This window comes from Periophthalmus magnuspinnatus, chromosome 1, assembly GCF_009829125.3.
Source record: "Periophthalmus magnuspinnatus isolate fPerMag1 chromosome 1, fPerMag1.2.pri, whole genome shotgun sequence".
Classification (NCBI taxonomy): Eukaryota; Metazoa; Chordata; class Actinopteri; order Gobiiformes; family Gobiidae; genus Periophthalmus; species Periophthalmus magnuspinnatus.
In genome coordinates this window covers 24,702,618-24,730,029 of record NC_047126.1, presented here as the reverse complement: position 1 = coordinate 24,730,029, position 27,412 = coordinate 24,702,618, and the positions used below count along the sequence as shown (strand labels likewise).

The following is a 27,412-nucleotide window of genomic DNA, read 5'->3' as shown; positions in this document are numbered from 1 at the left end:
AAATACCCATTCCTGTATTATCTAGTATGTATAAAGTTAATGACAGATTCAAAAGTACTTAAAAGTACTTTTTTTGCATCTAATTATGTCAACAAAATAAGCAAAGATTATAATTTCCTTTTGGGTATTTTTATAGAGGAAATGCAAAAACCTAAAAAGTTAAACTTTCAATATTTTCTTATTTGGTGAGGAATCTGCAGAAAAATGTCACATTATCATTATCGTTATTGTTGCAAATGCAATTAAAATAACCTACATCAACAAACAAGCTGAACACTCATTTGACAATTTTTTCATTTACATGGTAAGGATGACAACAAACGCTTCAGAATACTTCAGTTTTGGGTTTATTACCAAACGGCTAGTGCCTCATGCGTTTAGGCCACTTAGTATGAAATAAAGCTGTTTCACAAATGAAAATGCTCACCTCTGCAGTGTCTTCACAGTCCATAAGACATCAGGTTAGTGCAGCCATGGCACAGTAAAGGGAAGACTCCACTGCATTCGCACCTCAATTCAACTCTATACAACTCTGTACAAGTTAGTTTGCAGTACAACATCTATGTACAATTATTTTTTAGCCGATCTGTACATCTGAATACAAAAAATACACTTTATAGGACATTTAAGCATACGCAGCTTAAATCAAGTTATTTTGGGGTAACTAAATATACAACTTATATTCAGCTTTGTGACAAAACAAATGTTCCATCTTGTAAAAGGGGACATGATATATTTGTAAGTGTACATGAATAACAGGAAAGTTCAGTGGCGTCTGATCTTGACTTTGCGCCTGGGGCTCTCTCTGCGTTTGTCCGAATCGTGGCTACTTCTTCTGTAGTTCTCAGAGCTATGCCGAGGGGGGCGCCACTGGGACGGTCGTCGGTTCTCCTCTTTGTCCATCTCTAGAACTCTGGGTCTGTGTGGTAGAACCAAGTTTAATAGATTAATAAATTATTTTAAAATGTATATGCATACTTTTTTTTTTTTTCATTTGAACAAAAAGGAGTTAATGAGTTTTTCTTTAACGCCCATTGATCAATGCCAATTTTTGATTCAATCCTATCCTAGAAAACGATTATGGCTTTCAATTTAATGTTCATTTCAACATTATACACAAGACAAAAATAGTCTCAACTTTGTCAGTAAAAGCATGGTGTTTGGAGTAGAGGACTGGCTGTAAAAGACCCAAGCAGATTGCTGACCAACATTTAGGGGGATGTGTATATGAGTGAGTGAGAAAGTGAGAGAGAATTGTAAATGTCTGTTAGTGTTGCAACAGCATAGTACCTGTGGGCAGCATCTGGGTCAGCTCTGCGGTGGGAGCGCTTGGCTTTGAGCGGCACAGGTCTCTCAGGAGGAGAACTGTCTGAGTCTAGCCGAGGAGCATCTGGTCTGGTCCTGCCACACAACACAGAAAGACATGCTACAGTCTTAAGTGTGCAGAATGACAGTAGCAGTATCAAGTTGAAATGCAGGGAAGTAAGGTTTGTTGTGTAGATATTGCTTCTGCTGCTCACTTTCTCAGGATGATGACCGCGCGCCGCTGCTTGATGTCCTGAGGTCGGATACAGTGAGTGATGTCGTCTGCTGCATAGCCACTGAACAAAACAACAAACACATGCACTTAGCAATAGAGGCACCAGCTGCACATCACTTAACAAATACACCCATGCAGCAGGTCCAGAGCTTTTAATCACTGTAAAGGAATTACATTTCATATTGTAATCAAGCCAACACAAAATTGACAAAATTGTTGACTCCCTTTTCTTATTGTTTGTCAACACTTTAACAAGCCAGTGACTACTTTTACAAAACAAAATTAGCAACACCTTTATTTTCATGATGATTCCATAATGATCAGTAAAAAAAAGGCCCCTGCAGTATGGACCTAAATGGATAGATAAAGGAGAAATAGAATTCAGTGGTGGCGTGGCAATCAGGAGACATCTGTGAGGCAGTGTCGGGGCTTGTTTACTGGTGCCAGACAGTGTGTGGCCAAAGGAGCGGCTGAAGCTGCACTGGTGGATGCGCGCCCCTCTCGCATCTCTGCCATCTAACACAAACAGTGTGCCGTTTCTTTAATCTTTGTTTCATCGTAGGCCACAAAGCACCGCCCAGTTGTGTGTTAATTCATATGTCGCCCCAAACCATCCATTTTCTTCCGCTTATCCGGGGCCGGGTTGCGGAGGCAGCAGTCTAAGCAGGGATTCCCAGACACGTCCTCCAGCTGCTCTGGTGGGACCCCAAGGCATTCCCAGGCCAGCCGAGAGACATAGTCCCTCCAGCGTGTCCTGGGTCTTCCCCGGGGCCTCCTCCTGGTGGGACATGCCTGGAACACCTCCCTAGGAAGGTGTCCAGGAGGTATCCTGAACAGATCCAGAGCCGAGCCACCGCAGCTGGCTCCTCTCAACATGTAGGAGCAGCGTCTCTACTCCGAGCTCCTCATGTGACCGAGCTCCTCACCCCATCTGGTGCGCCCAGCCACCCTGCGGAGGGAACCCATTTCGGCCACTTGTATCTGCGATCTTCTCCTTTCGGTCATTGCCCAAAGCTCATGACCATAGGTGAGGGTAGGAACGTAGACTGACTAGTAAATCAAGACATTGGAAAAGTTCCTCCAGCATATACTACTGCTGCAAACAACAATACACTTCCCATGGCCCCTTCAAAATAAAATAATCTGCACTGAAGGGCTGCTGAAACAGCCTTATTAAGAAAAGGTTAAAAAATGCACCAGCCCAGACCTTATGCTAAATTACAACAAGCACCTGAACACCTCGTAGTCCCCGTTCACACCGATTTGGTTCTATGACCTGCTGTAGTCAGAGTGGTCTGACAGAGGCAAAGACGATATGAATTTCATTGATTAAACACAGAAAAATCCAAGTGCGTAAAAATAGTGAGCGTAACATAAAAGGAAGGATGGGCAATATATTGGTTACCGTATCGGCTGATACCGATACAGATTAGGAGATATCAGTCAATATCGATACTCGATACAGATATTCAACATGCATCATTTTTAACAAGACTAATGAGTCAAAATGTAAATAGAACAGTGTTATATGGCTGTGTGTTTACACAAACATGTAAAAAATATTTGCATGTCAGCTAAATACCGTATTTTCCGCACTCAAGGCGCACCTGAAAGCCTTTAATTTTCTCAAAAACCCATATTGCGCTTTATAATCCGATGCGCCTTATATATGGATCAATATTGGTCAATTATGACACCTGTAGTCAGGAGGCGTCGCCGAAGTAATAGAGGTAATAACCCTTTAAGGACTGAGCACACTATGGGCCAGTATAGCTCACCTAGACCTAGACTTTTATTCTTTTTTAGCCATAAAAATCATGTTAAATGAAGTATCAGAATTTACTGCATTTTTTCACACAACTACTTCTATTTTACACATCCCTCCGTATTTTTTCTTTTACGCATCAAATAAATGACTGGGAAAATCCCCGCAGCACCCGCTCTCTCATTCGACACCTTCGAGGGACAACAGAGGCAGATTACCGTAATGATGGTAAAATATTTAGATAGCCCCATGTCTCCACTTTGAGACGGCGTTTGAATTTACATGAGAGCACAACTGGGCGTGGAGTTATGCTGCTGGAAAGTCCACATCCGCGCTCGATCGGCGACGATAGGATCCGACGCTATAGGGATAATGGGGAAACGGGGAGACAGCGCCGGGCGACATACGCCACAATCTGCCAATGGATTGCAGATGCCTGGGCTGATATATCAGTCTCAACTGTGGTCCGAGTTTCAGGCAGGAATTGTCACTGTACTGCCAGACAACAGCAGCGAGACGGATAATGGCGATTTTGACGAGACGGAATCGGGCACTTTTTGCAGCTTGCCCAACTGTTCAACTCAGACACTGAAGAGGAAGAATTTGACGGATTCGTGAATGAGGAATGAACTGAAAAAGTGAGCTTTAGTGTTTCTTTCACGTGTTTACAACTTATCAAGGCTGGGAGATATTGTGAATATGGACATTAACGTTTGAACAACATTGAGTTATTGTTATTGCTTTGCACTATTTCGAGAGTTACTATATTGTGAATGCATTAACTTGTTTTGTGAGTGAACAAAGTTTTCAGAACGTTTTTTTTAAATTATTCTATTAAAGTTTGACTGACTGAATTATCTGACTCCTTTGTTGACATTCCCTTTAGCGCAGCTCCATCTCGTGGATGAGCAATACAACCCCAGATACTACAGTAGTTTCTGTTCTATGCGCCTTATAATGTGGAGTGCCCTATGTATGAAATTTGTTTTAAAATAGGCCATTCATTGAAGGTGCGCCTTATATTCCGATGCACCCTATAGTGCGGAAAATACGGTACATATTGTTAATATTTTTACAGATGTGAAAAGTTAATTTGGGATCTTTACTTCACCTGAAGATACTTTTTAGCACATTTCTATGGATTTTAAGTTAAATATTAGCCACTGCAGACAAAAAAAAAAGATTCCATATTGGCCCATCTCTAATATATAGCCCTGTATGTGGGGGGCTTTTTAGAGTAAATGTATGTACATCATATAGAATGGCCCACCTGAGCACCGTGACGCTGCCCCTCCGCACCGGCAGCACATACACCGGCTCGGACACGCGGATGGGCTTGAACTGGAAGCGGCAGCCAAAGCACAGAGCGCTGTCGCTGAAGAAGGACACGGAGACGATGGGCCGGGCGAAGATATGCAAGGGGTCCACGTGGGACACGATGCACCCGCCGGGCTGGTAGTCATTGATGACCGCACTGTTGACGAAGCCCTCTGGGATCACTCCCGATGACACCAGCCTCTTGATGACCAGCTCGTGCACCCAGTGAGGGATGTCATCCACCTGGCCTTTTCTGTAGAGCCGCTCCTGCCCCGGGCCACGCTTCTCCAGCTGGGCCCCATACGTGTAGCCCTCCCCGAAGAAGTACTTGTTACGTAGAGGTGCCCTGTCCACAGTGTGCTCCCGGTACAAGCCTGACTCCGCATTCGCTACCACCTGTAAATACAGAACCCCTTCAGCAAAAAAAGACTATGCAGTGTTTTTCGCAGGTTTATTTGAGACTATGGTGGCACAGAGAATCCTTATTGAATAATTTTCTTGAATACCATTTTTGGCGTACATCAGGTTATTACTATACATACATTATATAAGAAAAAAGTATCATTTTTGGTATAAAATTATTACTCCACTTCTTTAAGACTATGGGGGCAATAATGTGTCTGTGGGGCACCATGGTCTGCTCTATTAATGGGAAATGTTACATCATAATTCCTGTATTTCGGTTGTTTTTGTAGATGTTTTTGCAGATTTTCTGGCTGGATGACTGTTTCCAGAAAAACAGTGGACAGCATGAGCAGACTTCTCTATGGATATAGCATAAGTGACAATAAGAAGAATTAACATGTTTTAGTCCCATTTGTTGTTGCATTCATGCCCAATGCCGATACAGATTGTTTAAAATACAGGATGAACAATGGCTGATAATCTCTGCTGACATTTTTGCGCCAATATAGGGCCAATTTTGATTATTTTCCTCAAATTATGTCATTTAAATTTACTACAAACTCAGCCACAGCCTTTTTTTTTTTTTATCACAAACCTTTAAGGAGACCAGTATCACATTTAGTGTAGTTATCTACGGTATTCGTATTAAAATATTAAAAGAAAGCATTGTTTGTATACTAAATATCAGCCTGTGCTGGAGATTTAAGGCCAATAGCCAATTCACTAAAGAGTCCAGATAGCTCTACTTCTAATCATCACCTCCAGGGACATGCCCAGGACACTTCCCTAGGAAGGCGTCCAGGAGGCATCTTGAACAGATGCCCGAGCCACCTCAGGTGGCTCCTCTTGACTCAGCTGCAAACTGTCCCAGTGCCTGCTGCAGGTCCTGGCTCGATGAAACCATTAGAATATCATCATCTGCAAACACCAGAAATGCGATCCTGTGTTTCCAGAACCGAACCCCCTCCGGCCCCTGACTGTGCCTAGAAATTCTGTCCATAAATACAATGAACAGAACCGATGACAAAGGGCAGCCCTGGCAGAGTCCAACATGCACTGGGAACAGGTCTGACTTACTGCCGGCAATGCAAACGCACCTCCTGCTCCGGTCATACTGGGACCATTCAGCCTTTAGCAAAGGGCTAAAGGATTCCATACTCCCGGGGCACCCCCAAAGCTACGAGCAGCCGCATCGACAAAAGAGATGGAGAACATGGGCCACTTGGAATTCATGTCTTCAACCTCCCCCGGGATCTGGGAAAAGCTCTTCCAGAGGTGCGAGTTGAAGACCCCTTGACAGAGGGCTCCGCCAGGCATTCCCAACAGACCCTCACAGTACGCTTGGTCCTGCCAGGTCTGTCCAGCTTCCTCCTCCACCAGCGGATCCAACTCACCACCAGATGGTGATCAGTTGACAGCTCTGCCCCTCTCTTCACCGAGTGTCCAAGGCATGCGACCGGAGGTCAGGTGACATGACAAAAAAGTAAATCATCGACCTCCAACCTAGGGTGTCCCGGTGCCATGTGCACCGATTAACATCCTTTTGCTTGAACATGGTGTTCGTTATGGACAAACTGGCTAGCACAGGAGTCCAATAACAAAACACCACTGGGGTTCAGATCAGGGAGGCCGTTCTTCCCAATCTAGTACCCCCCCAATCAATCCAGTACCCCTCCCAAGGACTCAAAGAAGACCCTGCACTGCTGTTTGGCCCGTAGGCCAACACAACAGTGAGACAAGGGGAAAGGCCCGGCCACCAGGCGCTCGCTGTGGAGAACCCACCCCAGGCCTGGCTCCAGGGTGGGACCCCGGTAACGCCAATCTGGGCAATGTAACTGGCCTTGTTCCAATACATTGGTCCCCCAGAACCTGTTTGTAATGGGTGATGAATGAATGGCATGAAGCCCCCGAAAACAGGGCCCCCAGGATCATCCGGGTGCTCAAACCCCTCCACCACATTAAGGTGGTGGGTCGGTTTGTTTATAATAAGGGGTGGGAAAAACTAATTTTTCAGATGCATCATCAATTCTATTAAAATTGATGCAGACACACCAATAATCAGAATTTTAAGTTTAATTGAAACTGCCCCTTTATTTTCCCTGTATCTCTCACTCCGCCTCCTCCCTCCTGTCACTCAGAGCAACAGCCGTACATACCGCTGTGGCTGCTGCCCTGTTAGACGAGACCTCTCCACTGTCACAGAGTGACTCACAGGAATATCTCAGTTCAGGATTTGTCTGTGGCTTTATTTCATTCTCGTCTTAGTTTTCAGGAAAAGACACTCAGATGTGACACCGCGAGTTTTATCGCTCTGTTTAGCTTGTAGCATGAACGTTTTTCCCCGTTCAAGATGGTGGCCGTTTCATGTTATGCAATTGAAAAGCAGCTTTAGTGAAAACTGCGCAGATGAACTGTTCTAAACAAAGTGTTCATCTCCGCGTGTCCCTACAAAGCACAGGTGTGTGGACTTTAGTTTCTCTTATAGAAGTATGTAGTGAAGCGAAACAGATAACATGAAGAGCTGCAGCTGCAACAACCACTCTCGTCTAGTAGATGTGCTGTTATAACGTCAATATCTACCACCTGCTAAACTAGTCCCTGCAACAGAAAAAAACAAACAATGCAATTAGCCATTTAAATGAAGAAGGCAAGTGGCCACTAATTTGACTGCATAGTAAAACAAAGGAATCGTGGAATGCTACAAACTAGATTCCCTAGTTTGTAGCATTCCACTTGCATGCGTCCGGTCCCTGCCTGGCTAGTGACCCATAGTCTGCGTGACCATTTCCAGTGCAGTGTCTATGAGGTTTTAGTTTTAGCCTCATTGAAACTGCTTCACTCCTCAGTGAGTATTGAAGAAAGAGCACTTCAAATGAGGCTAAAAAGTACCTCCATCACAAGGTGGAGCAAAGCATTTTGAGTGTTGGAGATGCAGACAGCTTATAAGTCCTATATTATGCAAAATTGACTTATGAGCTTTAAGACATGTTAGAATGTTGTCACCTAATAAAAAAAAACATACCTGGAGTTGTGTTTTGTTTCATTCTAACATGTTTGAATAACCCTGAATTATTATACTCTGCATCACCAAAGCTCAAGATGCACCTTGTGATGTCATGAAGCGGTAGTTTTCAAGTTAACAGCTTCACTTTAGCTGTAGTTCAGCGGATGAAATTGATTCAAATGATTCTAGTGAAAGTGTATGGAGTTTAAAATCACAGTGAAGAACTTCCTGTATTGCCACATGCCGCAAGGTGGAACAGAGTGTTTTCTGTTTGAGAGAAGAATTAAAAGAAGCCTAAATATACAGGGTTTGTATGTTAAACAAGTGTAAATGAAACAAAACCAGGTCCAGGTACAGTCTTGAGTGTGTTTTGTGTAACATAGGACCTTTAAAAAGTAAAGACATTTAAAAAATAGTACTCACCTCATCTATTTTGTCCTCTATGTGCCTACACTCCTCGGGGGTGAAGATGCTCCTCTGTTGAATGCTGCTCTGGACGCGTCTGGCCTCTCGTTCCCGGCTCTCACTGCTGTCATCACTATGGTCATAATCATCAGAGTCTGAGTCGCGTTGTTTGCGTTTGCGGCCTCTGCGTCCGCTGCCATCACTAGTGCGGTCCCCACTCTTGTTCTTGTGCTCGTCGCGGTGTGGGGTCATGGACTTGAGCTTCTCTCGCAGGTCGGAGTAGCCACTGGCAGCCATGTCAGAACAATGTAGGATGTCTGGAAGAGAGAAGGGGAAATCATCAAAAACTACTCTGCTCATCTTTTCCTTTCAGATGTTATAGATCACGTTTGAGGTTCTTTTTTTGAAATTTTCAGGATGCGTCATAGCTGCTCGTCTCCATGGGGATGTTAATTAGGGATGCTCCAGTGTCAGTAGTTCCAATACTAATATCGATACTATGGCTTCAAATATCTGCTGATATCTGATATTAACAGATACCACCATAGGGACGGAAAATGGCACTTAATTCCTTATCACACAAGAGATCTAATTGTGTTGTGTTACTTATTTATCCTTTAAATAACTACTGAATAGCTTCATATGAATAAAAGTTCAAACATTATGAGAATTAACATTCTGGGCCAAAATCAGCCTGTAAATAGTCTTATTACATCAACTTAAAGGCCCAACCAGGGTACTGGCATGACCAAAGTCATGTAAATGATACTCGATCCAACTTATTGTTCCAGTATCGCACCAATACTCAATACCAGTAATGATATGGATGCATCGGTAGATGTTTTCTTTTTTTGAACTGACCCAAAGGTGCATAGCTCCTTGTCTCCATGGGGATATTAATGCTTTGCATGGACTGTTCCCTGATATGGCATTATACTTATATAAACAATTACATGTGCTTTTTTTATTACTGTGAGCAGGCTCAATTTCCCACAGGTCTTACCTGTGACTTACTTGTCTCCATGTAGACAGACACGTTCATTGCCATACTATGGGATATTTAAGGCACAGCAATAACATCTCCATAGAAACAAGCAGCTGGTAGATTGAAATTTAACACACATACACATGGTGAAATATATAACATTGAAGCGCATATTCATGAAATGATTAACCATAGAGAAACACCTGACTAGAGTTGTGACTTAATGTGGACTGGTGTATGCATTATATGAACCTCCTCCACCTGTAGAATAACATCAGCTTTGGTAATATAGTGGAAATAACTATACCTTTGTTTAATAAATCCTGACCTATTTCTCAATCCTTTAAAAGTTACACTTTTTCATCTCCCATTTGGAACTGGGAGTAGAGAATGCATGTTTGTACATATTCATTTTTAATGTTGCCTTTAAGCATGTTCCTGGTCTTTTACAGGCATGTATTGTCATTAATAATGTGCATAGTGTTCTAATCTATAAATAATGACTACTGAAAGGTTAATCCTGTCAGCAAAAGCACGCATGTAAAGTTCTACTATAGTTTCTGCTCTGCATGTGGCAGTCCTGGCAAAGTGTCCTGGCATGGTGTCATGGCAGGCACTTGTTCTTCCAGGAAAGGGCATGGCAGAGGCTCATCTCTGGCTGTTCTGGGCTTAGGTGAAATTTCAGGCTATGGTGCCAGCTGACCCCTTCACCCAGCACAGCACAGTATGGCTAGCATTAGCTTAGCTGCAAACACGTAGCACATCATTCAAACAAAACCACGTGCTTTTTCTGATAATGGAAGTGTTCCTGGTTAAATGTACAACCTTGTGAATAAAGGCGTGTCCGAGGCTCCGGTGTGAGCGGGCACAGAGCGGGCACAGAGCTCGGGTTCAGGGGTTAGCTGCACTAGCTGCTGCACTAGCTCCAGCACTAGCTCCTGCACTAGCACTACCCTGGCTGTGCGTCGCCGCCTGGAAATGCCAACAAACCACGCAGCACCATGTCACGTCACCACAAACTCCAAAGCGTGGCGTTGCCGACACGTTTCAGTCACGTTTATCTCACATAACTGCACAGAAGTATCGATATTTCCAAATCTGAATCCGAAGAATCCCAGAAAGAGTGGACCAAGCAGGACGCCAGAGAAGACTGAAAATAAACTCGTGGAACCTACCAGACACGCGCGCATGCGCAGTCACAAGGGTTTGTTTGGGGGAGGGTTTATCACGTGTCTATGTGTCTAAAATAGACAGATCTGAGCCCCTGCACTCATGGGTGCACCATCCTGTACCTATGCACCTATTTTAAGAAACAGTCTGCCTCCCCTACAAAGTCTGTTAAAGTCTGGATACTACTCCATATGCACGTGTTACAGTCACAGATAGATTTAAGGGAGTATGCCTGGGTCGGAATTAAGGGCTCCCCAGAAGACACTGTATATATGTCTGTATGGTATGTCATAATCCTGTAATACTTTTTGTTACATCCTTACTTTGAATAATGGCATCCTGGGTCATGTTTTTGTGCATGTTTTTTGTGTATGTTTGGTTCTGTGGTAGTTTATACTGGTGAGCACAAACTAAAGAACCTGTTTCATTCATTCATTTCGTTTCTTTGTGCTAATAACCACAAGAACTATAATTTTATGTAATTTATATTTCTGAAAAGTCAAAGTTATTAAAACATTCAGCGAATCTTGTGTTTTAGCCTCCTTTGAACTTCATTTTTTGAAATGTTTATGAAACAACTGAATGGACATTTTTTATATGAGTTATATATATAATATTTATTAAATCATTTGGAGAAAATAAACACAGTTTTAATAAAGTGAAAAAGTATGTTATACTTACAATTATATCCATGAAAGTCATTTCATTTCATCAACTATCATGAAATTACATTCTCACAAACATCGATAGGAAACTTGAGACTGAACCAGGGTTCAACTAGAACTAAACCAGAACTAAACCAGGGTTAAGACAGGGCTAAACCAGGTTTAAAAAAGGACTATCCCAGTACTAAACCAGGATTAAAGCAAGATTAAACCAGGACTAAAGCAGGATCAAACCTGTACAAAAGAAGAACTAAATCAGTACTCAAGCAGGACTAAACCAGGACTAAAGGCGGACTAAACCAGGACTAAAGGAAGACTAAACCAGGACTAAATGAGGACTAAACCGGGACTAAAGGAGGACTAAACCAGGACTAAAGCAAAACTAAACCAGGACTAAAGGAGGACTAAAGGAGGACTAAACCAGGACTAAAGGAGGCCTAAACCAGGACCCAAGCAGGACTAAACCAGGACTAAAGGAGTACTAAACCAGGACTAAAGCACCATTAAAGCAGAACTAAACCAGAAGTAAAACAGGACTAAACCAGGACTAAAGGAAGAATGAACCGGGACTAAAGGATGACTAAACCAGGACTAAACCAGGACTAAAGCAGAAGTAAACCAGGACTAAAGGAGGACTAAACCTGGACTAAACCAGGACTAAAGCAGAAGTAAACCAGGACTAAAGGAGGACTAAACCAGGACTAAACCAGGACTAAAGCAGAAGTAAACCAGGACTAAAGGAGGACTAAACCAGGACTAAACCAGGACTAAACCAGGACTAAAGCAGAAGTAAACCAGGACTAAAGGAGGACTAAACCTGGACTAAACCAGGACTAAAGCAGAAGTAAACCAGGACTAAAGGAGGACTAAACCAGGACTAAACCAGGACTAAAGCAGAAGTAAACCAGGACTAAAGGAGGACTAAACCTGGACTAAACCAGGACAAAAGCAGGACTAAACCAGGGTTAAAGGAGGTACTAAACCAGGACTGAAGCAGAACTAAACGTTCCATTTTTTTTGTTTGCTACATATTTGTCACTTATAGTTTGGATGCCTTCAGTGAGAATCTACAATGTAAATGTTATGGAGATAAACAAAAACCATACATGAAAAACTTTTGACCTCTATTTGCAATTGTGAGGACAATTACGATATATATTTATGTACTGAACCAATAAATACATTTTTGTGTGAATTATGTATATATACATTGTGTGTGTAAAACTGACCATATTGGGAGTGGTCATGCTGTGTTAACTACAGCCAGGATAACAAAGAGCCCTCAGAGATTTAGATAATATTAGTGACTAACTTAATGAAGTTTTTCAAACTATCTGATAGAGCTGACAAAAAGTTGGGAAACTAAAACTACTAATACTACTGTGAAAATTACAACTATTGGCCAAGAAAAACTTCCACTACGCCTCATCTAGAATAACTTCACTACTTGTTGCAATGTATCAAAATGTACAAACATCTTGGCAATAAAAATCTGACCATTGTAAGTCAATGCACATTGGAAGGCACTGGCAAAAGGATAATAGAATAAATTAAACCAACAAAATAAATACTCACACATTCACGCATACACACACTCCGATACCCACATCTTCTGTGTTTACCACGTTGCAGTTGTTCTAACCATATATTGAGATTGCATGTAATGCTTGACAACATAGAAACAGTGATCGAATGCTTTATTACAAAATGTAATAATGTATTCTCATCTGTTCATGGAGATGAATGTCTCTGTACAGAATTGGGGCATTTAACAACATAGTAATTATTTACAGTTCTATGCAAACATTTATATCATTATATATATACGTGAATCATTTTCATGAGACATGTTATAAAAAAATTACAACAGCATTTGGAAGTATGCTTAAATATTTTACTGCTGTAAAAAAATACAAAAATATTATGAAATATATAAACAAATATATATATAAATTAAAAGGCACGGCCCTATTAAGCACATATTAGACACATTCATGTACAAACTTCAACCTGAAATAAGTCTCATGCACAGTCTTCAGGAGTTTTTTTGGATTCCACCAGGAGCCACACAGCAGCGAGGTAGGTTTCTTCAGAGCAGATATACTGATGTTATAACATGGTGATTTCACTAGGGGGCAGTGTGAGCCTCTTCTCCCGCAGTGACATCATGTTCTCCACCTGCATGGCTATGACCCGGCACAGTTCGAGCCCCTGTGTCATTCACACACAGACAGACAGACTTATACAAACATGTCCTCCACTGTAGACTCACAATAAGTCTTATAGAGCCTAATGGTTCTATCCACTCAGCCATGTGTGATGAAGGCTTGTCAAAAACCTGATACACAGCTAATGGAAAAGTATTTCAACTAAACAGGCATTGATTCTAAAAAACCTAAATAGGACCAATTTGAACAAGAAAGCTGCTGTTGGACTTACTTGAACAAGAAAGTGAAGCACAGGTGAAATCTGACAAATACACTTTCATTTTTATTTTCAGAGGTGAGTAACTTTTTAAAATTGTAATCTTATCAGAGCACTTATCTAGATGCATTCCTTTAATCCTACTTCAGTAACTTTTTTTTTTTTTTACTGACGTATCAATACTCTTACTTGAGTAAAAGTGCTGGATACTTGTGACAATAGTGACAAAAGCTTTATGTTCACTATATGAAATCATTTGAACATTTGTTTTTCTTGCACTGCGCCTTCAGACAAGATGTATATTTTCTTGTATTTGTGCCAATCTTTACCAAATTTTGTGCATTATCGAATGTCCTTCTCCTTCAAATAACATTAACTTCAAATTATAAAACACTTGTTACATCCCAACAGTTACTCTTTAAGCTATTTTTACTTGAGTAGTAGTTTTCCCCAAATACTGTTTTACTCTTACTTGAGTCATTTCTTTGACCACTACTTTGTACTTTTACTTGAGTAATACTATTTTGAAGTAACATTACTCTTACTTGACAATTTTTAGCTACTCTACCCATCTCTTATTCTCCTGTGATATATTTTGCTTATTTGACAGTGAATGAGTGAATTGTACCTGCTCAAGCTGCAGCTGTACCACTTTCTGTGAGTTCATATCCCCCAGGGTAAGGTCCACATAGGGGTAACTGGTCCCTGTGCTGGGCCTCTGGGTGCGGCTGGACTGGACCTCCACCAGAGGGACTACAGCCATCACCTCCTGTGTCACAAAGACGCATTATAAAGTGTTACTCAAACAGGTGTGAATGAAACACAGCACAACTCCAGATATGTCTTTGAGGAGGTAACAACATTTTAACCTGACTTAAAGCAGCAGGAGTAAAACTAATTGTGTAACACAGGACCTTTAAGAAACTCAATACAGTGATTCAAAATTCTTAATATCCAGGTTAACTATTGGTCCACTTGCAAGTAAAGATTTATGATTCAATTTGATTTCTTTATAATAAAAAAAATAATAATAATATTGAATTTTATGAATGAGATTTTTAGTTTAGCCTGGAATATAAAGAAGACATTGTTCTTGGGTCTGCTGTATAGTTATAATCTATGACACTCATGGATCATTATGTCATCATCTGGACCTTTCAAATCCCAATATTATAAAAGGACGTAATAAAAGAAACATGTCTGCCGGCTTCCACATAAGTAAACTGCGGTGCACAATGGGAGCTGATGCTGCTTGGGAGCTGTTGTGATGATGTAAACATCATCACAACAAAGAGCCATGCAGCTGTTGGCATTATAGCTGCAGATTACCCTAGTGAGTAGCAGATTTTTTTCTCATTTGTGCCAAAATGACTACATGCTGCTGAACCCTACACATATCACCAATTAAGAAAATTAAATTGGAAAACTAAGTAAATACAGCGCAGTGGGCGTATACTGGTGGTGGTGAAAAGTAGTAGGGTGACCAGACATCCTTATTTAACTGGGACAGTCCCAGTGTTGAGCCCTGTGTCCTCTGTCCCAGTAAAGTTAACTAAAACCACTGATTTGACCCATTTTTATACAAGAAATGCCCCAAATGTCCCTAGTTTTGCCAAAATACAGAAAAAACATGCTTGAAAATTACTATAACATAAAGCAAATATACTGCACTGACTTAAATCAGATACTGACTATACAAACTCACTTGTGAGTATATAGCCTGTCACTATAGGTTTACAGTAGTGAAGTCATGAATAAATCATAAATGGACCAAGTGCATAACAATTTCCCTTAATTTCACACTCATTTCACATTTTATTATTACCAACTACCCCAAAACAGATTTTGATACATACATTAATCACGCTAAATACAACTTTTGAGTGGGAGAGCTCTTTAGAGGAAGGTATGCATTTTCCACAATTTTAAATATTTTTTAATACGTCAGATATGGGTTCAAAAAGGTTATCACTGGAGTTTAGGGGCACAGGGTCTTTAAAAGTTAGGGTCAGTCTCCAGGAAATGAATGGAAGTCAATGTAATGTGCCCAAAAAATGCGGAAAGCCGCCTTGTGTGTATGCTCACGTGGGTGTTCTTATGGAGAAAGTGCAGGCCGTGCTGGTTGACAGCGATGATGCAGGGGGCGTAGAAGGAGGTGGAGCTGCTGCTATGGACGTAGAAGAAAGAGGAGCCGAACATGGGGAAAGCACTGACCAGGCCTGTGGAGAAACCGAGCCAAAAAATCACGTATGTATTAATAACAAATAAAATACAAATAAAATAATCTATGACCTAGCTGACATGTTCAGTGGCAAATTCTAAGTGAAAAGACAAAATTTTGAAATCTATTATTAAATTATATCTTATAAGTTATTTCTAAAGACTGCCAGTGAAAGATTTTAAGAGGGAGGTATTAGTGTGCATCCCTCTAATGAAACTACTGCACATCACATCTGGTTTGTCAAGGTGTTTTGTACAATTTTGTATCATGCTTTTATATAATTATGGAGAATTGTTGTGCAGGAGCATGGATGATGTAGGCTTGTGGGCGGAGTGGGTGTACAGAATCTTACAGCTAGCCGTTCGAACAGGGCCCGGGAGAGATTGCTAAAATACTCAAACATGAATGGATGACATAGAAAACCTCTTCAGGCATGTTTTTGATGAGGGAATGCTACCAATAACACGGTAGAAAGCTAAATAATAATAAATGATATACCCCCTCGTTAAGGTAGAATATGTGACTTTTCTGGTTTGAGGGTTTGCTGTTTGCTTGTCTTCGTGGATAAGCTATTTCTATGCCCAGAATCTTCCACAGAATGGCATTACACTGAGACAAACAGATTGCAGTAGGCCAAGTTACATGTCAGATCTTAGGCAAATTCCATAAGTCCATGATACATAATTTTAATGCCATGCTGTGAAACATTCCTGACAAAGCAGTACCTTTTCCATGGGGACAGGCAGGAGACTCCAACATCTTAAATATATTTTTGTAATGTTAGTGTGCAGGTGATATTCAGAAATAGGAATTTATTCACATTAAAAATATATTTAGCACACAGATATCATCTCTAAAGGTCCAATATTACACAAAAAGGATTCTTGTTACTTTTAAGCCATGTTATAATGCAATTACCTCATCAAAAACATGACTGGAATTGTGTTTTGCTTTATTCACACACATTTGAGGAACCTTTTATTATTAGTCTCTCTACATCTCCAAAGCTCAAAATAGCATACAGCTGCTTTTGCCTTTCGTTCAGTAGAAATTGGCCATTCCAGGGCTGAAATTATACAAATGATTCAGTGAAGGTGTATGGAGTTTAAAAACACAGTAGAGCGCCTCCTGCAGTACCACATGACATCACAGAGTGTTTTCTGTTTGAGAGGACTAAATATGAAGGATTTGTGTGTTAAATGTGTCAGTGAAACAAAACACAACTCTGGGTATGTTTTTGATGAGGCAACATTATAGCAGAGAACAGAAATTAGCATAACATAGGCCCTTTAAAATCGTTTAGAGGCTTTTTTAAAACTGTTATTTGAGTAATTTTGTTGGATGTCTTCGTGGTACCACTGCTTGAGCAATATTTTTACAGTACAGTACAAAGGTACTGAGCAAAAAAATACAACTAAAAGTACAACTACTAGTAACACTCTAGTACTTCTAATACATCTCCCAGATTGATAAAACAGTACAATGCATGACATATGGCTTTGAAAAGAATAATGTTTGGATGTTGTACCCAGAAACTGCGCGCGGGCCTGGTGTGGGCTGAGTGCCTGGACCTGCTGCATGTGCTGGGTCACCATGTTGACCCACTGCTGTGGAGGGAGCATTTTGAACAGAGGGGGCGCTATGTACTCGGACAGCTCATGTCTGCAATACACAACACACATATTATTATGTACAACCTTACACAGGAGAGAGACTGCAAACTCCATTCACCATTGACATTTAGTGTACATTTCCTCATTTTTATAACTAGGCATTTTAGTTACATTACATTATATTTATCCAACTGAACCTGGATTATCAGAGTCTTAACCTGCAGATAGAGGACACATACAAATTTTTCTCATTCTCAGTATATGGACAGGCCTCATGTGAAGCTCAGAACCTCCAGAATTCACTCACTGAGCTGCAGAGGCTGCACTAGCACTGATTCATGATTGTCTGCAGGTGTTGAGGTTTAGGTAGTAGATGACTCAGAGAGGCTTTTTAAGTTTGAACCAGCTGGACTTCAGCGTTGAAACTGGCAACTGGCTACTTTCTGATCTTGATCTGGACTTATACTGGGGGATTTTGTAAGATTTTAAGATGTTCCAAATTATTCCCAAACTCACACTGTGTAATTGAGTCTCGACTCACCACAAATATTAAACATGTCTGATATTGCAGGGAGGATCCCAAATTTGACAAAAATTCATGTCAAAATCAAAATCACAATGTAATCCCAGTTTTAGAACAAAAACTCCAAATTATAACATAAATGACTTGGCCAGCATAAAATTTGTACATACAGTTCCTATAATTGGGTGATTATTTGAATATGTTTTTATGTAATGAGGTTCTTACTGAAATGGAATTTCCACCTCTGAAGTAAAAATATAGAAAGTACAACACAACATTACTCTGTATTGTGTGGTCCACAGTGCCCTCTTGTGGTTGTGATTATTTAAGGTAATACAGCAAATACAGGTATTAGACTAATAAAAGTATAGTAAGAGAATGAGTATATGTTTGAAACAGCATAAAAGAGAGCAATAAACAATTTAAATTTAAAAATAGTTGACAAAATGTGTCTAAAGCATCTCACATGCTGGGGATGAAGATGATGTCCTTGGCGCGGTGCTGCAGAGCCGACAGTTTGGAGATCTGGTGGTACTGCTGATCACTCACTTTACCCTGGGGCAGAGTGTTGAGCAGGCCTTTGCGGTAGTCTGGAAGAATCTGACCACACAGGAACAGTTACTCTCACACACTCTATGTGCAAGATACACTGATCAGATGTATGGGCTATTATAGTAGTACAGTGTGATGCATGCAGTAATAGTGAGTGTGAAGCATGCAGTAATAGTGAGTGTGATACATGCAGTAGTAGTGAGTGCAGTAGTACTCAGTGTGATACATGAAGTAGTAGTGCATGTAATACACGCAGTAGTAGTGAGTGATAGGTGTAGCAGTAGTGAGTATGGTACATGCAGTAGTACTGAGTGCAGCTGTGATACCTGGTTATAGTGCATGGCCACACACAGCTCGTTGTCAAACTTGAGCGTCTGAGTCCATACCACTCGTCTGAACCAGAAGCTGTAGTTTGGATCCAGAAGCTCCGCCTCCGTGGCCACGTCCAGAATGTACTCATGCTTGTTCAGCGGCCGCACGTTCTGACCTGACCAAACACCAACAACTAACAGGTTACGCTTCAAATACATGCAAGGTACTGGAGCATGTAGAGAGGGTTTCAACGGTGGTCATACTGTTGTTGCAATCAAGGCGTTTGTGTTTCCATCCTGGACAGATTTACAGTTTTGTGATACACGGCTTGAGACACTAGAATTGATCCTACTCTGAGTTAACTAAGTCCAACCCCAGAGGGTGGAGCTTTTAGAGTGAAACTGCTGTGCCCTTGTTTACTAATCTATCTGATGTCTGCTAAGCCTCAGCTGTGAGAAAATAAAAAGTGAGAAATGTGGTTGGCATGAAATGCTGTCTGATCATGATCTGCCATCCGCGGGGAAAAGGAATATTAGAGGGGACTGTCCCCGGTCAGCTCAAAATTGGTGGGGACATGTCCAGACCAGTCCTAGGTAAAGTTACCTGTAGTAAAAGCCAAAAGTAAAATCTGTCAACTGGACAAGGAGGAATGAAGACTTTTCACTGCTCGTCCCAGCCGCTTCTTCAGAGAATTGAAGAAGTGGCTTGGATGAGCAGCAAAACTGTATTTCATATTAGGCAGTGGCAATCAAGGCAAGCAGTGTTTGTCCAATAAAATCTAAAATCATTGCATGTCAAAAGTATCATTCAATAGTTAATAGTTAAATAGATCCAAATAATCCTGTTTTCCTTTCACTTGTGCCTGTTTGATTTTGTTTATTAAGTACATTAGACATCTGTAGAGCTGTCATATGTCACTCATATGATTTCTAGATGTATAATGATAATTCCATAGATAACAATAATATGGAAGGCTCAGCTGCATAAATGAGGTGTAGGAGTAGAACAAATCTGTGAACAAACAAATAGCCCTGTTTGTACAAACAGTGTGTCAAATACAGTCCAATATATACAAATATTAATAAACTATGTTTCTTTAATTTGACTCCAAATGGATTATGCATTTGACATGCAAAATAAATATACAAATTTTCTGTTAGTTTGTTTAAAAACTGGTGTTATTAAATTGTCATCGACTAAATATTGATGTCCACCCAAGTCTGCATGTCTACTCATAAAAGTTACTGCACGCTGCTGATATTAGGTTTGTGCAAGTGGTGTTTAACAAATAACTACTGTTGTTCAAATGTAGTTAAATCCTAGAAATTGTGATATATTGCAGGAGATCATATGCAGTATACAGATTATCATGTGTCGCCACATATCATAGTATCGCATTGTGAGTTATGTATCGTGTATTATATTGAATCGTCAGGGACCCTGGTATTACCAGCCCTATATGGCATCTACTGAGTGAGCTTTTTAAAGGGAAAAAAAACAATCACATTGAGTGGTGCATGACAAAAACATATTAAAATAAAACTAGGACTTGTGGATACTGTCACTTTGACGATTGCCATCTTGTAACTATAGGAACAGCAAAATTCAAGATTTCAGTGAAAAAGACTAGTTCTGAAGTCCCATTAATGCAGGGAATTCTAGCTGTTTTGTTTTCTGATAAAAAAAAAAAAGATATTTGCCTTTTATATTACATCATTATAATTACTGTACTTTGAGCTAAATGATATTCAAATCAAGCAGACTGACTACTTTCCCAATAGATTAGTATAAGGCTGTATGTCTGAGCAGGAGAGGGCTGGCTGCAGGAGGACTACACCCTGAGCGCCAACACCGACTTGCATGTCTATTTAGAATCTATTGTCTTGACAGTAACAACACGACTTTGATTAGCCCCATGAAGAAACTAGCTGCTACAAGGATTCACAAAGCAGGAGAAGTAGAGGGCTGTGCTGCCCCCTGCTGGGCATCTGAGTACAGCACAGTGTGAGCAGCTGTCACCCTCATGTGGGCTCTGAACCAAGAATGCCATTTGTCAGTCTGCCACTGGGACTGACTCCATGAGTACACAACTACTTGCAAATATTTGTAGTAGTAATGGAACATATTGCAAACCAACCTTAATTTATTGCTTGGGATCCAGAATACACACTCCAAAACTTTATACTTTCAATACATTGTCTATCTGTATCCAAAAAAAGGATTAAAAAAAAATATCACATGGAGCTGAAAAACATTGCAGATTACTCCAGAGTCAATGAGAGAAGCATTAAACTCTTATTATTAATTAAGCTTATTATTAATAAACTCTTATTATTAATATGAGGAAACCCAAAGGTGATTTATTTGTAGGTGACCAATGTGCGTTTCACATTCATCACTGAAAAAAATGAATCTGATTGCATGGTCATGTTTGGCCGGGTTCAAGATGTAACACAGGGTGTTGTGGTCAGGCTGGCATGAATCTGTATAAAAAATACAGAGGGATATCATTGTGGATTTGCCAAGCAATTAATCTTATCTACCTCTCAATGTACAATCATGGCTACTAATTAAACCTCTTGTGTGAAAGCATGGGCAGACTTGAAAGGACAATACTATCACAATGTGCTGAATATTCAAGCCTCTGGGTCTCGGACTGATGGAAAATAAACTTTTCCTGCCTCAGACATCCACAGTTCTTGCCTCTCTACACAACTCTAGGACTCATTAACACAACAGCTATTTTTTCCTTAACAGTATGCACTGTCCTAATTGAAATAAACGAATACATAAAATCTGATGCGTTTCCTTACAAACCTGGAGCTTTGTGTTTTGTGCTGGCAGCAACACACAGTGATGAGTTCATTTGAAATGGAAATGTGATATTGAGTCATCTCTGGTTACATCACAGTTCTTAAATATGGTCGACTTTTCCCTGTAGTGGAAATTCGAGCATCTCCTTAGGGTAGGATCTCCTTTACTTACAATTCTCTGTGTGTGTGTTACCATGTGTCATGCATGTTATGTCTCTTAGGGGCTAAAACATATATAAAGTGTGTGTTACAGTCAGCCATGTTATCCTATAAAGCTGTTGGTGCCCTGTTTAATACATTGTGCTAAATTTTTCTAAGCAAGAGCTGCAATACCACGAGAGCAGAAGCCACTAATCAAACAAAAGCTTCAGGACAGAGTGGGTATGCCTTATACACTTCATTTATAGAGTCATGGTAAAACACATATTGTAATCTGCCATGTGTGTTTGTTGCAGTCAGCTGTGGTTAAATGTGTCATGTATTACTTGTGTTGCAGTGACGGATAGTTACTGACTAGACACATGTTGTAATCCTCTGTGTGTGTTACAGTCAGCCCTGTCAATGTATCATGGAACTCTGTTACTTACTAAAACATGTTGTATTCCTCCGTGTGTGTGTTGCAATCAGCCATGTCACAGTGTGTATTACCTCTGTTGGTGACTAAAAACACAGCGTATTCCTCCATGGCCTCCAGTCGATGTAGGCCCATCTCATAACACAGTTCCTCAATCACCTCCAGAGCAACCTGCACAAATAAACATTAGAAGTAACAAGGGTTGTCAAAACATAAATACACAAATACTAATTGATTCTTAAAAAAACAAAAAAAAACAAAAACACGTCTACATCTCATAGTGCTTCTACACTAATTGATACTAAAACTACTACTAGCAAAACTACTAAATGTATTTGTCTAACATACTGTACATCATTTTAAGCAATTCAACATGAAATTGGGTGGGAGTGGCAAATGCAAATTTACAATATAGAGTTGTGAAATCATAATGTGATTTTGGTCTTAACGTGTCACCTTTAAGAGGACTATGGCTGGATGGTCTCAGCACTAACAGATACTCACAGAGCAGGTCTTAAGCTTCACGTGGCGTTCGATACCTCCAGGGAAGAGGAACAGCTGGCGTTTGGAGCTGCGTCCCGCCTGAGGAAGCACACATATGATACTAGAGCATCACTGATGTGGAAACTCCAGTAGGCTATTACACAAGACAAGCTAATTAGCAACACTGAGTACATTACATTTATTATTCACACATTTGGAGTTTGGAATGTGATTTCATATGTGGTGTAAGATTATGTCAGAATTAGTCAAGTACAGGGTGACACAGAGGACAGAGAGTGTAGAAGTGAGTGTAGAAGTGAGTCTTCTTAGGTAATAGTCTATGCAGAGGTGGTTAGTACTCCGTAAGGAGGGTTCAAATAGTGCCCGAGAGAGATTATCCAAACATGCATGGATGACATATAAAACCACTTCAGGCGTGCTATCAATCTGGAAAAAAAAGTTTTTGTCCAGTTGACAGATTTGAATTTTTATTTTACTATGGATCATACCTGGACAACAGGGGTATTGTGTCTGAGTAGTCCCTCAGTTTAAGATTGTGTCCTGGTCAACTTCACATTACAAATCAGTTGCTACGTCCAAACAATTAATCATACAGTTATACTTATTTGAGCAGTAATTACAATTTCTTTAGTCTTACTTTAAGTAATACTACTTTGTAGTAATATTATTTTGAGTTACAGTTACTTGTTAGTTACTTGAGTAAAAAAATGGGTATTGGTGGTAAAATGATAATTGTAATGTTTAACACACATAGAATGTTTTAATGTCATAAAAAAGAGCAAGACCTCTTTAATATTAACATATTAAAGAAGTGCGTTCACTCATGAATGTTCTGACCATCATCGCTGTCAGCTCCATGCTGTTGGGTGGAACTATTCGGCCTCCATACTGAAAAGTCTTCTTTAGGTTCTGCTCACATGCTTTGGCAATACCTAAAACACAGGACACATAGTCATTATAGAACTAAAGTCGAGGTGATTTACCCATTGAGTTGATGAGCCCAGGCCATTTGCACGTGCTAATCCAGAAACATGTGACATTTGTTATTAGGATGCTGCTAAATACTCAAGGGAGAGGGGTGGTCTGCTCATGGTTAAGGCTAGGGCTACGATTAAGGAATGGTCAAGGTTAGGATTTGGTTAAGATGGTTAGATAGTCGGCTTCGTTCCTCCAGGCACAACTACCTACTATCTTGAATTACAATACCTAACATTATAACTGTACTATAACTTAGTGTGTACTGTATATTAAATACATTCCAATAAACCAAGTACTTATTTTATTGGCGGAGCTGAAGATTTGACCTACCAGCATATCCTGTCAACACATCAAGTCAAAAAGAAACAGATAGGGATTCACAGGCACACATGTTACTGACATCAAGAAAATATCACAATATGGCAATACTAGTTGTGCTAGTGTATTCCCCATAAAGTATCACAATGTATTTGGATATTTAGGTACTCCCTGTGGCTTTTACGTTTGTTTGATTTAGTTCACGCTGACTTTATACATAGATGTCATCTGCAGTAACCATTTCTAAACTGTATATAAATGAACATAGCTAACCTGCTAGCCGCTACGTTCCAAATAGGAAGTGAGCACGGGTGCGATTCTGACTCCATTGATTCTGACTACAATTCACTTTCTGATGTTTTTATTTTGCTATTTTGTCCCTAAATCAAGATATTTGGTTGCTATGATACTCGCGGTCAATGTGATGTCACACTCCACTTCTTTATACAGTCTAAGCATCTATGACATAAACTACCATGTCCAGCTCACTCATCAGTCAGTTTTTGTTTGCGTGTGCCCTGGTTGCCGTGGGGACAGTGCAGGAGTGAGTGTGTTAGTTCTTTACCTTGGTACTGAGCTCCAGCGCTGCGAGAGGCCTGTTGCAGGTACTTGAGCACGAAGGGCTTGAGCACCTCGGAGCAGCGATGGAATGCAGTGAGGATGTAGAGCAGCCTCCAGCCGCGGCTACAGCTGTCCCTGAGGGTCGTCAAAAGGGTGATTAAGATTGTGTCATTTATTCATATGGCAAGGTTGTGGACACAGTCTCTAAAGCAAAAGAAGGTTGAATTCTGCCAACTGGACAATTTATTTATTTTGTTTTACTTACTTTAAATCCCTGTCACCATTTTTTCCCATGTAGTAGACCAAATTTGTCTTGTCCCAGTAGAGATATATTGTATAAGCAGCTTGAGGTCCTAATTATAGATATCATTTTATTGTCTAATAATCAGGAAGTGCACATTAGTATGCTCGGAATTATTTTGTGTATGAATCGTGCTATACAAATAAACTTGCCTTGCCTAGTTGCTGTTAGCTTTAGTGTCACGGCAAAACTGTGCTCTAACATGGCTAAAAGCTCACAGGAGTCAAATTTTCATAATACAGGGCCTTTAAGGTTAGGAATAATGTCCCTAAAAATTATGGAAACCTGCTGTGTATGTGTGTGTGTGTGTGTGTGTGTGTGTGTGTGTGTGTGTGGGTGGGTGCGTGTGGGTGTGTGTGCAGACGACTCACGGCTTGGAGCTAGTGTTGGAGGTGAGCTGTTTGAGGAGCTGGCAGTAAGCCTCATCCCTCATCAGGGGGAACTCTCCGATGAGCTGCGGGAGGATGGAGGGTAACAAAGAACAACTGTCACACATACTGTAGGACTCAGTAACCATGTTTTAAAATCTTTATCTCTAGCGTTTAATTCGGCTGCAGTGAGACTCAATACCAAAACTCAACCCACAACTACATTTCAGATAGAGCTGCCGCACTGGGCAGCACCTGGAGGACTAAAGAAGAGAATAAAGGGAGAGAAAGGGCAGGGTCCAAAGGCATTAGGAATAGTGTGATTCGTCTAACAGGTATCCGCACTTCAAAATCAGCTGAGGGGAGAGTTTGAAATTGCAGAGGCCACTGAAGGCACCACAAACAAAAATTGCAAAAAAATGACTAGAGACAAAAAAACACCATACACACAGTTTAGTAGCAAAAAAGTGCATTTAGTGTTTAGTCCCACTTTAAGTATTAACATGTAACATACATAAACCTGAAATACTGATCAAAAACGGCTTAATAATAGACTTCCTCTTCAAAACTGTAGGGTGGAGACGGGAGGAAGGTGAAAAATGCAGGATTACTCAAATGGATGAATTAAATTAAACTATGATTAAAGCAATGAGGTATAAATAAGGAACTAGAGAGATGGTCGCCATGGTAACCTACAGTAAAAAATGTCCGCTTCCAGCAGATACGTTGTCATTGTAGAATTCTACTCAAGAACACACATAAACTAATAGTCACGGCAAGAGACCCCATGCTATATCTACGCCGTATAATATATTATTGATTAAAACAATGAAGAGGGGATATGGTTAAAATGTGGTTAAAATCACACAAAAGTGGATTTTACATACTATGTCCCCTTTAATGTTAACTGCTTTTGTTTTTTAGCCTTTATCAAACTGCTTGACTTCTCAATGCACCACCAGCAGGAGGCAACAGTGAGGTGAGTCAGGCACATGCCATCACAGGCTGAATTTTGGCAGATAAACACTGATATGATCAGAGACAGACAGTTAAAAGATAATGTACAGACATGCATAGTGATGAGAAAACATTCTAAACCTGGATAAAGGCTCATAAAAATCACATTAAGTGTGGACTTTACCTTGAGAAAAGTGCTGACCACCTCCTGCTCAGATGTGCCTCTTAATGCAGAGTCTCCCATGAAACGCATTATCACTGAATTATTCAAACAAACACAAAATATAGTTAACAGCTAGATTTTGCCATTTATGCATTATGTAAAATGGATTCTCATGAGCTTAAAGTCATGTTATAATGTTGTTACCTCATCAAAAACATAGTTGTGTCTTGTTTCATTCACACATGTTTGATTAATCCTGGATTATTAATTTGTCTATATCCACAAACATCAAAAGTCTCTATTCCACCTTGTGATGTCATGAAGCGGTAGCTTTAAAGTTGAAAGCTGTTTTGAGCCTCAGTTGAACTGATTTACTTTACAATACACTAGAATAACCATAAGTTTTATCATTTGTACAGTTGAGATTGCTACAGAAATTCTACAAGATCTTCTGATGTATCGAGGAGTGAATAAGTTTGAGGCTAAATCAATAAATGTAACTTCAAAGTTTGGCAATTCCAGGACTGCAAGTATTTAAATGATTATTAGTTTATGTGAGTTCTTGGGTAGCATTCTAGTGAAGGTGTATGAAATTGCCTGTATCACTACTCTATGGCATCACAATGTGAAACAGAGTGTTTTCTGTTTGAGAGAAGAGCACAGCCTAAATATGCAGGATTTGTGTGTCAAACATTTGTGAATGAACTCCAAGTATGTTTCTGATGAGGAAACAACATTATAACATAGACCAAAAATGCGTGTAATGTAGGCCCTTTAACAGGTGAGCACTTTATAGGATGTTAGTGTGTGTGACAGAGGAGGAGGACGTACTCTGAAACAGGTCTGTGGCAGCGCGGCTCATGCCTGGGTCTGTGAACTCGATCAGGGACTCAGACAGAGCGTTCTGTGGATGGAGACAAGGCACAAAGAAGACATAAATATGTATTGTAATGTTTTGATATTTTGTGTTTAGT

General features: G+C 40.3%; 2 protein-coding genes across 3 annotated transcripts in view; both read right to left on the bottom strand.

Annotated features, from left to right (window-relative positions):
• Positions 1 to 329: 329 nt before the first annotated feature.
• On the bottom strand, positions 330 to 10,626 carry alkbh5 (alkB homolog 5, RNA demethylase). Of its 2 annotated transcripts, none has more exons than XM_055225152.1 (6): positions 10,247 to 10,626; positions 8,455 to 8,753; positions 4,576 to 5,018; positions 1,521 to 1,601; positions 1,291 to 1,401; positions 330 to 919 (listed from the first exon to the last, which is right to left on the bottom strand). In XM_055225152.1, the coding sequence occupies exons 2-6, from the start codon at positions 8,731 to 8,733 to the stop codon at positions 766 to 768; spliced, it is 1,068 nt and encodes a 355-aa protein (XP_055081127.1). In that variant the 5' UTR covers positions 8,734 to 8,753; positions 10,247 to 10,626; the 3' UTR covers positions 330 to 765. The 2 variants fall into 2 exon arrangements, with proteins under 2 accessions (XP_055081127.1, XP_055081124.1); XM_055225149.1 differs by having other exon boundaries at positions 10,597 to 10,616.
• Positions 10,627 to 13,365: 2,739 nt separating this feature from the next.
• The window catches only part of myo15ab (myosin XVAb), an 84,962-nt gene continuing 70,915 nt past the window's right edge, over positions 13,366 to 27,412 (bottom strand). The window contains 13 exon segments of the mRNA XM_055221620.1: positions 13,366 to 13,467; positions 14,309 to 14,449; positions 15,766 to 15,899; positions 17,430 to 17,563; positions 18,504 to 18,637; positions 18,916 to 19,076; positions 22,363 to 22,459; positions 22,793 to 22,870; positions 23,630 to 23,724; positions 24,654 to 24,784; positions 25,322 to 25,404; positions 26,460 to 26,533; positions 27,270 to 27,342. Coding sequence (XP_055077595.1) covers positions 13,366 to 13,467; positions 14,309 to 14,449; positions 15,766 to 15,899; positions 17,430 to 17,563; positions 18,504 to 18,637; positions 18,916 to 19,076; positions 22,363 to 22,459; positions 22,793 to 22,870; positions 23,630 to 23,724; positions 24,654 to 24,784; positions 25,322 to 25,404; positions 26,460 to 26,533; positions 27,270 to 27,342 — 1,437 coding nt within the window.

What these genes read in the sequence shown, in the direction of transcription:
- alkbh5 (XM_055225152.1), bottom strand. Translation starts at nt 8,733, where the DNA reads ATGGCTGCCAGTGGCTACTCCGACCTGCGAGAGAAGCTCAAGTCCATG. An exon ending in TAGAGGACAAAATAGATGAG is followed by an intron (nt 5,019 to 8,454) that starts GTGAGTACTATT and finishes CTGTATTTACAG; the next exon opens with GTGGTAGCGAATGCGGAGTC. An exon ending in GCGGTCATCATCCTGAGAAA is followed by an intron (nt 1,402 to 1,520) that starts GTGAGCAGCAGA and finishes GTTGTGTGGCAG; the next exon opens with GACCAGACCAGATGCTCCTC.